The sequence below is a fragment of the Hemiscyllium ocellatum genome, chromosome 2 (genome assembly GCF_020745735.1).
Source record: "Hemiscyllium ocellatum isolate sHemOce1 chromosome 2, sHemOce1.pat.X.cur, whole genome shotgun sequence".
NCBI lineage: Eukaryota > Metazoa > Chordata > Chondrichthyes > Orectolobiformes > Hemiscylliidae > Hemiscyllium > Hemiscyllium ocellatum.
The window spans coordinates 38,328,889-38,341,027 of record NC_083402.1 but is presented as its reverse complement, the minus strand read 5'-3'; the positions used below and the strand labels follow the sequence as shown (position 1 = coordinate 38,341,027).

The following is a 12,139-nucleotide window of genomic DNA, read 5'->3' as shown; positions in this document are numbered from 1 at the left end:
AACTAAACTAGTGGCACCCTCCTTCTCGTGGCCCATAGCCCTCCGAACCTTTCCCATTCACGTATCTATCAAAATGTCTTTTAAATGTGTAGTTGTACCTGCATCCACCACTTTCTCAGGAAGTTCATTCTACACATGAACCATCCTGTGTAAACATTTGCCCCTCATGTCTTTTTAAAATCTCTCCTCTTATTTTAATGTGCCTCCTAGTCTTGAAATTCCCCATCCTAGGGGAAGGACAACTAACATTAACTATCTATACTGGTCATTAATTTACAAACTTCTATCAGATCACCTCTCAATCTCCTACACTCCAGCGAAAAAAGTTTCATCCTCTCTTTATAACTCAAACCTTCCATACCCAGCTACATGCTGGTAAATCTCATCTGAACCCTCTTCTTCTAACTAACATCTTTCCTATAACTGGGCAATCAGAACGGGACAGTTATCCAGAAGAGGTCTCCCTAATGTCCTGTATAACCTCAACATGATTTCCCAATTCCTATTTTCAAAAAGGACTAAGCAATGAAGGCAAGTGTGCCAAACACTTTTTAACCACCTTGTCTATATGTGATGCAAACTTCAAAGAATTATGCACCTGCATACTTGGGTCCATCTGTTCTGCAACAATGCCCAAGGACATACCACTAACTTACAAGTTCTATCCTTGTTTATTGTATCAAAATGCAATACCTCACACATATCCAGATTGAACAATATCTACCATTTTTAGCCCATTGGCCCATTTGATCAAGATCCCTTTGTAATCCGAGATAGCCTTCTTCACTGTCTACTATGCTACCAAATTTTGGTGTCATCCGCAATCTTGCTAACCATGCCTTCTAGATTCTCATCCCAATCATTTATATAAATTTTAAAAAAAGGACCCAAAACTGAACCCTATGGAACACTGCTGGTGACAGGCCTCCAGTCTGAAAAGTAACTCTCCACCATCACACTGTCTCCTGCTGTTAAGCCAATTGGCAAGCTCACACTGATTCCCATGTGACCTAAACTTTATTGATTAGTCTACTATGTAGAAACTTGTCAAAGGCTTTACTAAAATCCAAACAAACAACAGCTCCTGTTCTGCCAATCTTTGAATTTTTGATGATATTACCAATCAAGTTTGAGACAAATTTTCCTCACACAAAACCGTACTGACTATTCCTAATCAATTTTTGCCCCTCTAAATATCCATAGTCTTTTTTTAAAAATAATTATCTCCAACAATTTACACCCCTGAAGTTAGACTCATAGGTCTATAATTCCCTGGTTTTTTCCTTTACAATCTTTCTTAAAAAGGGTAGCTATTGTCCAGTAATCAGGTACTTCATCCACAATTATAGATGATGCAAATATTTCTGCAAGGGGTTTCGCAATTTCCTCCCTGGGACACATTAGGTCAGGTTTCAGAGATTTTTCCATCGCTGTATTTTCTAAGACCCCCTCTTCTGTAACATGCACTATTTTTAAAACATCAAAGTTTATTTCTCTGCATTCTCTAGTCTTCATTTTCTTTCACCACAGAAAAATCTGATGCAAAATACTCATTTAGCAGCTTGCCCATCTCCTGAGGTTCAACACAAAGATGATCTCCTTGATCTTTAAGAGGTCCTACCTTCTCTCTGGTTACCCTCTTGCTCTTAACTTCTTTGTAGAATCTCTTTGGATTATCCTTAACCTTATCTGCCAAAGTTCTCTCATAACCCCTCTTTGCCTTCCTAATTTCTTTCAAGTTGTCAATATCTAAAATAAGATTCTCTTATTTTATTAGAATCTCAATATCTTTATTTTCCATTGTTCCTTAATCTTATCAGCCTTACCCTTCACTTTAACAGGAAAATGTCTCTGAATTCATCATCACATTCTTCAATGCTTGCCACTTTTCAGACATCCTTTTACATGTGAACAGTCTACTCCATTCAACTTTGGAAAGTTCTTATCTCATACCATTAAAATCTGCCTTGCTCCAATTAAAAATTAACTTTTTTTATGAAGAGTGAAGGAGAAATACAAGTGTATTATTTACAATGAAGACAGACTAGGAAATATTAATATTGAATATTCTTGTACATGAAGATAAAGCTAACAGGCTTGAAAAACAAGTAATTTAGAAAGCAAACAAAGTTAGTCCTTATTGCAAAGGAATTGTAGCGAAGAATAAACAAGTCTTACTGTAATTATACAGGTCTTAGTGAGCATTTCAAAGTTTGAATTTCCCTACACCAAGAATTCAGTCGGCTGGATGAAAGGTTGGCCTGGAGTTTGAATAGGTTATACCTATACTTACTTCAGAAGTATGAGAAGTAACCTCATTGAGCTACAAATTCTTAAGGGCCTAAACAGCATAGATGCTGGCAGTCTAAAGCTATGGATCACAGTCTTAAAACAAAGAGCTGTACATTTAATACAGAGATGAGGAGGAAAATAACAAGAAAAAAAAAATCAACTGTTTGGGACCTTTGAAAGTGCCCATCCTGGAAAGCTATGAATGATGAGTTGTTGAGTGCATTCAAGATAATTCAACAGGCTTAACGGATGGAGAGGTGAAGACAATATAGGAAGATAGTTGAGCTAAATAATCAGTCAGGATCTTTAATTTGAAATCTGTACAATTGCTGCTTTTTAAAAAAAAATTATACACTTTCACGTTTAAATGGGAATAAACGATATTTAAAACTATATATAAATAAATAAAATCTAACACTTTACTGCAGCCCTAAACAAAGTCATTCCAAAACTAAAAACTGTGTTGGTATATTTTTAAGAACAAATTTCCCCAACAGTATCTCTAAAGCATTAAAGCAAATTACTACCACCACCAAGTTTCACTTGTTCAGTTTTATTGATTGAATAGTGAGTATTATTAGTTTGGCATTAGATTCTACAATATATTGAATTGGACACGTAAACAAGTCACAATAAGCTGCAGCTTGCAAGAAGTATTACTGAATATCTCCATCCCAACAATCATTTGTGGAGCCTACATTTGGCTCTGGAATTCCTTCATTCCAGTCAATGCTGATACATTAAAACTTTTTTCAAATAATTCCTTCTTCACCAATTGATCATTGGTTCTCTTGCCAGTAAGAAGAGTCTCTTCAAATCAATTTTACTGACCTTGAGTTGGTCACTGGCGGTGTTGAGTATATTTTCCACCCTGCCCAGATTCTCAGCTGGAATAGGTAACTGACATACTGGGTCAGACATTTCAGGTTTCCTGGAAACCAGAAAATGTGAAGAGGATCTTTCAGAAAAGGTTAACTGTCCAACAGGCAAACCTGTATTTGAAAGAGATGAAATGGGGGTCCTATGGTGAACTTGCTGGTCTGTAAAAAAAAAGGAATCCAAACAAAAAGGTGAATGAGCAATCGATAGTCCATACATGAAACAGTGTACCTAGATCTGTTAGAACCACCAAAAAAAAGTGAATCGAGTGATGTACACGAGTATTAATCCTTAACATGACCCATCATTTGGCTTGTATATTCAAACTGAAGTTTCAAATAACTTTTTACTAAACCTTTTTACTACAAAATTTCAATACAGTAGAAATGACACTAATCACTAAAACAGTAATCTAACATTGAAAGAATACACAATCAACAAATAAAATAAAGTCATTGAGCATGCTTTAAGAGAATCTTATATTTATCAAATGCAAACTTTATACAGTGACATCACAATTGTTAAACACATCATAATAGATGTGATATATAATTTGTAAAAAGGTTTAAAACAGACATTATACATATAGATCATAAGATAAAAGATAATTCTAATTTGCTGGACTTCGATTCCTATTGTTGAATATTGGGGTCGTTTGAAAACTATCATAATTACTGTGTAGCAAGCGATTTCATTTAACAGCTATTACATAACATTTAATTTTCCAGAAAATCTAGCATATGAAAATAAAGGGAAGAATTATGAAGAGGGGCTACAATACTCACTGAACTAAACGTCAACAATTTCTGATGTCAAACACACATCGTATTGTAAAGTAGTATTATATCCTTAGAATGGTAAATTAAACCTCAGATGGAGGGGGGGATAAGGGGACAATGATCATCCAATGCCACAAGTTGCTGTCCCTTGGTCATTAGCCAAAATAATTCACAATTGATTAACACAGCATGTTTTCTGTCCCAGAAATACATGACAAACAAAGTGGTTGGGCCACAGGGAAGTTGTCAGAAATATGCTGACCTTGTAGACAGTAGTTCTCGATAAGTGGCCCCCAGAGGACAGTCTTCATCAGACAGATGGAAAATGAACCAGAAGTAGAGGAGAAAGACTGAGGGAAATATTCCCCAACATCTCAACCAGTGAGCAGGATACTGTCCCCACCATTCTAACAAAACAGAAAACATTCTGTGCCAACAACCTGGTTGACTTGTGGTATCGGTAAATCATCCACAATTGTCTCAGTTGTTCACTTTGTCTAATTAAAGATGTATTGTATATCAACTGCTGCTTTTTAAATGCCGTAAGCTAAAATTACTTACAAATCATCAACTACCTATATTCGGCAACGGTGAGCATGAACCCTTAAAACCAACACCTATGAAACAGTCAAACAGATTTAACCAAATAAAAATATTTCAAAAAAACCAAAACAATCCAGATTTAGTCAATAGATGCCCATACTCTAAATGTACCAGTGGAGGAATCACCATTGAACATAATCTCAAGGATACCAGAAAAGTTAGGAAGAGAAGACGATTAGGCCCACAAACCAATCCATTCTTTTCCTTTTCATTAGATCTCGACAAGACCGGTCATCACACACAAAATTTTTCCTTGTTTCTTCAGCCATTGGTACAAATCTGCAATTGCATGCTCTGGTAACAAGTCTAATAATCTATTACAATCTTGCTGCTCATAATATTTTATTCATTATAATAAATTTCCATGGGCTCATCTCACTTCCTAGAATCTAAATGCCATGTGCCAAAACTATTGTATATCGATGTCAAAGACATAACAAGAGCTCCAGAAGATGAACGAAACTGATTGCTTAATTGGTAGAAGTCTAATTATACAATAAGTTCTTTTACTGGGAAACTTTAATTTAAAAATGAGTAAATGAAGGATATCCCAGCATTTGACTATGGAAGCACAACACAGGGGAATAGTTAGTCACAAAAAGGCCAAGTTCCTTGAAGTGTACCTATTATTATCTCAGTAATAGCTCATTTAATCTTGTGTCGTGTGTCAATCTAACTAAATGCCAGATGGTGGAATTTGAATTCAATAAAAATCTGTAATTAAGAATCTACTGACAATCATGAAACCATTGTGGATTGTTGGAAAAACCTATCTGGATCATTAATGTCCTTTAAGGAGGGAAACTGCCATCCTTACCTAATCTACCTTACATGTGACTCCAGACCCATAGCAATATGTTTGACTCTGAACTGCCCTCAGGGATGAACAATAAATGCTGGCCTAGTCAATGACACCTTCATCCCTTAAATGAATTTTTAAAAACTTTCAATAGTTTTTCAGACATGTTTCACTGAAGTAAACATTTTGAAATGGAGTAGTTTATAACTGGATGATATTACTGTACATTTTCAAACAAAAAACTTGCGAGTTTAAACTAATTTGTTCAGAAGGATACACAATGTGTACAGTGTTATTTAATTAGTGGAATTCCCTAGTATCTAGACCAGCATTTCTTAAATTAAAACCACTTCAATCATATTTCCTAACTACTCTTTTTTTTGTTGAAGGGACATTGAGACACTCAGATTGGCTCCAGCATTGACCCAATGAAGATGTCAAGTAAAAAAGGTAGTGCATAGAGCTAGAAAATGGAAGAAAAACAAATGCTGGAGGAAGGATATAGTGGTCAATCACTACATGGCTGCAGAGGTCAAGGAAGGCAAAAAGGTAGAGAATACGACACCAGTCAGTCAAACAGAATGTTTTACTTTAACCTCTCCAATTTCACAAACAGTGGAAACTAAAGTCTGGACAGATTGAAGCATGGGGTTTGGAGGTGGGCAAAGATTTGGTCATCAATATTGGAGGAAAGCGCAGCCGGAAATTGATTGGAGGCTTGCAAAGACGAAGACAATGATGAAAGGTTTGAGTGAAATGATACAATGTTCAGGCCATCTAACTATAAAACAAAGTCTGACTGCTCAGTTACATGAAGACTCAAAGAATTAAGCCTAATATTTTGGTAATTATCACCTCTTTTCAAATGGTGAATTAAATATACCCTTCCTTTGAACAGGATTTTAAAAACCCACTGAATCCAAAGTTTTGCAGGTTACAGAACTTTAGAGGCAGACCTAGGTTCTCTGCAAAACGACCTTAGAGTTTCGTCTCGGACAAAATGAAGTAATTCCTTCGAAGAACTTTCTTCCCTCTCATGTCTCCTCTACCCGCTTCTACCAATTATGTGAAAGTTATGTCCACTACCAAGTGTTCTCTTGGCTAGGGGAAAACAAGCCTTCTTTATCCGTTGTATTCATGCCCTTCAATTATTTTGGACAACTCAACCTCCTCCATTATGGAGAGGAGCACTAACTTAACCACCCTTTTCTGACACCTTTTAAGTTCCCACTGTACTCTCTGTAGACAGCGTCCTTCCTGTAATGTGGCGTCCAGAATTGTACACAAAATGTTGGTAGCGGCTTGCATTGCTCCAGCATTACATCTCTGCTCTTGTATTCAAGGCCTTGCCCAATGAAGGAAAGCAATCTACATACCTTCTTTAACATCTTTAAAAATGCCAAGCCACAGAGGGCTATGGACGTGTGTTCCAAGATCTCTTACCTTCCTCTACCTTCTCAATACTTTCACTTAGACTGCATTTGTTTGCTTTACCTTCCCCAAATATGTCCAGACTGAATTCCACTTGCCACTTTTTCATTGACCCAACCAAATCTTGATATCCTGCAGTTGATAGCCATCTCCTCCACTGTAAACTACCTGGACAATTTTCTATTCAGGTTTCCCATTTTTCAGTGTAAATCATTAATATATGCCACACCCCCAGACCCAAAATTGAGCACTATGGAATATCACCAAAACATATTTCCATTTGTAAAAACATCAAGAATTACCATTTATTTCCTGTCACGTTTCTTCTATCCTATAGGCTTGATTTTTCTCAAATTAAGCCTTGCCAAATTCCTTATTAAAACCCATGTGACTGACACCCACTGCTTTAAATTCAATTCGCCATGTTACATTGTCAAAACAATTCAATTAAGTTAGGAAGACACAATGTTCCCATGCTGATCATCATCAATTAATCTACATCTCTGAATGCATCAGTTAATCTGGCCTTTCACTAACCATTCCACCAACATCAGATCAGTAAAGCTACAATTATTTGGTCTATCCCTCACATCCCTTTTGAATAAAGGTGCACAGATCTCAAAATCCTCTGGTACCTTGCCTGTGTCTAGTGAAGTCTGGAAAATGACCCTGCAAACATTTGCTACTTTCTCCCCAACGTTTTTTAACAGCTTAGAATAAGATACACCCAACAGTGGCAATTTATCCATTTTCAAAGAGCTGACTGCCTCCTTTATTTTCCCTTCACATTAAGCTATTCTAATGCTTCACAACTCTAATGTCTGCATCATTCCTCTCCTGTGAAGACTGAGGATACTCATTTAGGATCTTGCTCTCATCTTCTGCATCCATGCACAATTCGCTATATACATCACTGATAGGTCCAATACTTTCTTTAGTCAGTCAGTCATTCTCTTGTCCTTAAATGTTCTCATTAAACATATTCACATTTTCCTCAATTTTACCAGACAATATTTTGTTGTGTCTCTCAATCTTCTTTTGCAGTTCACCTCCACACTTGCTGTACTTAAAGATGTCTAAATAATTATTTTATTTTTCTGCCTTATCCTACCCTATGCACTTCTGTCTAACTGGGGACTTTAGATTTAGCAGTACCAATCTTTGTGGAAAGAGGTTTATATGGTAACTGCAGCACTTATGAATATCGCCCAATGATTTTCCTTCAAGGTGTAACATTTGACCCAGTTTTGTCAGATCATCTCTTGTTTTTAAGAGTGTACCTTCCTGATCATTTAGAAGTTTTACTCTTGGCCCACTTGACTTTTGATAGCCATATTCGGATGGTCATCCACTGCTATTTCATCCCCTGCTCAGCTGCATTCCCAAAGACTAAACTTAGAATTGCATTATCTCGCATTGCACTTATTACATGCTGCTTAAAATAGCTCTCTTAAACGCAGTTTAAATATTTTGTACCCTCTGTGCCTTTCGCATTGTTTGTACTTCAGTTTAAAATTGGAGTGAAGAAGTCCCCACCTTCTCTTTTAAATGAAAACTTTCAAAATTGATATTTGACAACTGCTAAGCTTGTCCTGCCATTTAATGCTAACATGCCATTTAGTCAATTGTTATTATAAAGTTAGCTGCAGAGGCCTGAAGACCTCACTAAATGTTATGCTCCACCTATTTTCCGAATCAGCATAAATGTACAATGAATAATACACTTTGAATTAATTTACTTATTTCCAGATCGAGCATCGAGGTAATATTTAAATTTTAGAATATTTAAAGTGATCAGCTCGTGATAACTTAAGTTCCTTTGAAACAAAAACGAAGTGCGAGAGAAACAACAAGTCTGGCAGCACATGTGGAGCAAAAAATAGTTAATGTTCAGTCCAGTATGACTCTTGTTCTAGACATTTTCACTTTTTATTTCAGATTCCAACGTCCATAGTCTTTTTTTAATTATTATTATAAAAAGATACTGAATGTGCGAGTTTTTGAATGGAAAAGCTTGAACAAACCCAAATATGTTTCACGATGTGCAGGGGGTTGGGAACCCGAGCCACAGCTCAGGTGATGGAGTAGGTAGTGAACAGCTAGATACAATGTGCAGAAAGTCTGCAAGAAAGAATAGGCACTTGACAGGGCAAAGATGCAGTCAGTGTGATGGGTTGAAGTGTGTCTATTTTAATGCAAGTAGTATCAGAAATAAAGGTGACAAACTCACAGCGTGGATCAGTACTTGTTGCAGTCATTACAGAGACTTGGATATCACAGGAGCAGGAATGGTTGTTGGATGTTCCAGGGTTTAGATGTTTCAAAAGAAATGGGGGTGGGGGTGTGGTGGTAAAAAGAGGTGGGGGGTGGTACTGCTAATCAGCGATAGTATCACAGCTGCAGAAAGGGAGGTTGGTGAGGAGGGTTTGTCGACAAAATCAGTATGGGTAGAAGTCAGAAACAGGAAAGGAGCAGTTACTTTATTAGGACTTTCTATAGACCCCCCAATAACAACAGAGACACATACCAGCAAATTGGGAGGCAGATTTTGGAAAGGTGCAGAAGTAACAGGGTTGCTGTCAAGGGTGACTTTAACTACCCTAATGTTGATTGGAACCTCCTTTGTTCAAACAATTTGGATGCAACAGCTTTTGTGAGGTGTCCCCAGGAAGGGTTCCTGACTCAGTATGTAGATAGGCCAACTAGAGGTGAGGCCATTTTTGATCTGGTGCCAGACAACGAACCATGCCAGGTTTCAGGTCTCACTGGGTGTTAGTGATCACAACTCCCCGATCATTACTATACTCACAAAGAGGGGTAGGAGCGGATTGTATGGGAAAGCATTGAATTGGGGAAGGGAGAATTACATTGCAATTTGACAGGAAATGGGGTGTCTAAATTGGGAACAGAGGTTCTCAGGGAAATGCACAACAGAAATGTGGAGGTTGTTTAGGAAGCACTTGCTGATAATGCTTGACAGGCCAGCTCCACTAAGGCAAAAGGGAAGGTAGGTTGAAAGGATTTTAAGTGATAAGGGATGCAGAACATCTAGTCAAAAGTAAGAAGGAAGCTTACTTAAGGTTGTGGAGGCAAGGATCAGACAGGGCTTTAGAGGGTTACAAGGTCACCAGGAAGGAACTGAAGGATGGACTTTGGAGAGCTATAAGGGGGCATGAAAAATCTTTCAGAGGTAGGATTAAAGAAAACCCAAAGGCTTTCTACACTTGTGTGGTTGGCCAGCACAAAGGTAGGACTGATCAGGGATAGTGGAGGGAGCTCTTGCCTGGAGTCTGAGGAGGTAGGGAAGACCCTTAGTGAATACTTTGCTTCATTATTCGCTACTGAGAGGGACTTTCACGTTTCTGAAGACAGTGTGAACAGACAGATATGCTTGAACAGGTTGATGTCAGGAAGGAGGACATGCTGAACGTTTCAGGGGAAAAAAAAACATACTCATCAGTCTCCTGGGCCAGATGGGATATACCCAAAAAGGTTTCAAAAGGAAGCAAGGCAGAGATTGCTGTGCCTTTTGCAGTAATCTTTGCATCCTCACTGTCCACGGGAGTAGTGCCAGATGATTGGAGGGTAGCAAATATTATTCCCCTGCTCAAGAAAGGAATAGGGATAATCCTGGGAATTACAGACCAGTCAGTCAGTCTTAATTCGGTGGTGAGCAAATTATTGGAGGGGATTCGGAAAGACAGGATTTATGATTACTTGGAAACCATAGTTTGATTAGGGATAGTCAGCAAGGCTACGAAAACCCTACTGAATTCTTTGAGGATGTGACACAAGATGTTGATGGAGGTAGAGTAGTGGATGTGGTGTACATGGATTTTAGCAAGGCATTTGATAAGGATCCCCCTTAGTAGGCTCATTCAGAAAGTGAGGCAGGTTGGGATACAGAATTGGCTGGCCCACTGGAGACAGAGGATGGTGGTAGATGGAAAGTATTCAGCCTGGAGCTTGGTGACCAGTGGCGTTCGGCAGGGATCAGTTCTGGAACTTCTGCTGTGATTTTTACAGATGACTTGGATGAGGAAGTGGAAGGGTAGGTTATAAGTTTGCCAATGACACAAAGGTTGGAGGAGTTGTGGATAAGTGTGGAAGGTTGTTGTAGGTTGCAATGGGACATTGACAGGATGGAGAGCTGGGCTGATAAGTAGCAGATGGAGTTCAACCTGGAAAAGTGTGAAGTGAATCTTGGAGTCCATGTCCATAGATTGCTCAAAGTTGCCTTCTCCAGTTGGTAGGTATGTTAAGAAGGCATTTGCTTCCATTAGCAGGGGGATTGAGTTTAAGATCAGTGGGGTTATGCTGCAGCTTTATACAGCCCATGTCAGACCACACTTGGAATAGTGTTCCGTTCTGGTCACCTCATTATAGGAAAAATGTGGAAATTTTAGAGAAGGTGCAAAGCAGATTTACCAGAATGCTGCCTGAATTGCCAGGTATGTCTTACGAACAAAGGTTGAGGAGGCAAGAACTTTTCTCATTGGAGCGGAGAAGGATGACAGCTGACTTGATAGAGGTGTACAAGATGTTGAGAGGCATAGAATCGACAGCCAGAGACTTTGTCCCATGGCGGGAATGTCTAACAAGAGGATTGGAGGAAGGTTTAGGGGAGATGAGAGAGGTAGGTTCGTTATGCAGAGATTGGTGGGTGTATCGAATGCACTGCCAGCAGCGGTACAGTCAGGTACATTAGGGACATTAAAGCGAGTCTTGGATAGACACATGGAAGTTGGTACAAACAAAGGTATGTAGTTTAGACTGACCTTAAGAGTAGGATAAAAGGCCAGCACAACATTGGGTGTCAAAGGGCCTGTACTGTGCCGTACTGTTCTTCGTGATGGTTTTACAGTCTTGTAGGCTGTGAGAAACCCATCATTAAATCCCACTGTCCCAAAGTTAATTAAGTTTTTGCAAACAATAGGCTACATTGTAGTAATAGTTCAGTTCAAATACTGTGATAATATCAGAAGTCAACCTTGTGGTATGATACAACATGGGTAAAAAAAAAAATCAATCCCAAGTCCCAGTTTCTTGAGAAATAAAGTTACCTAATTAGACCACTCCTCTTTCCCCATAGGACCACACATTTTTGGAATTTATACCTTCTGATGGTTTTTCTACTGTTGCTGCATCAGTTTTGTCTGGGACTGTTTGTGTGCCTGTAGTCTGCTGTCTTAAAGTGTGTTCATGGCTTTCTTCCAAAGTTGTACCTGTTTGAACATCAATTCAACTGTTAATTCACAAACTACTAGCATTCTATGTAACTGCTAGCAAGCAAAACAGTAGCAATTGATTCCATTGAACGTTAACTCAATATAATGCTAAATGAAGCTCCATTTAA

General features: G+C 38.4%; 1 protein-coding gene across 2 annotated transcripts in view; it reads right to left on the bottom strand.

Annotated features, from left to right (window-relative positions):
• poc5 (POC5 centriolar protein homolog (Chlamydomonas)) overlaps nt 1-12,139 on the bottom strand; it is a 79,930-nt gene that overhangs the window by 48,070 nt on the left and 19,721 nt on the right. For both annotated transcript variants that reach the window (XM_060835873.1, XM_060835874.1), the window contains exons 4-5: nt 11,901-12,008; nt 3,124-3,332 (exon numbers count right to left, since the gene is read on the bottom strand). In XM_060835873.1, coding sequence (XP_060691856.1) covers nt 3,124-3,332; nt 11,901-12,008 — 317 coding nt within the window. The remainder of the gene's footprint in view (nt 1-3,123; nt 3,333-11,900; nt 12,009-12,139) is intronic.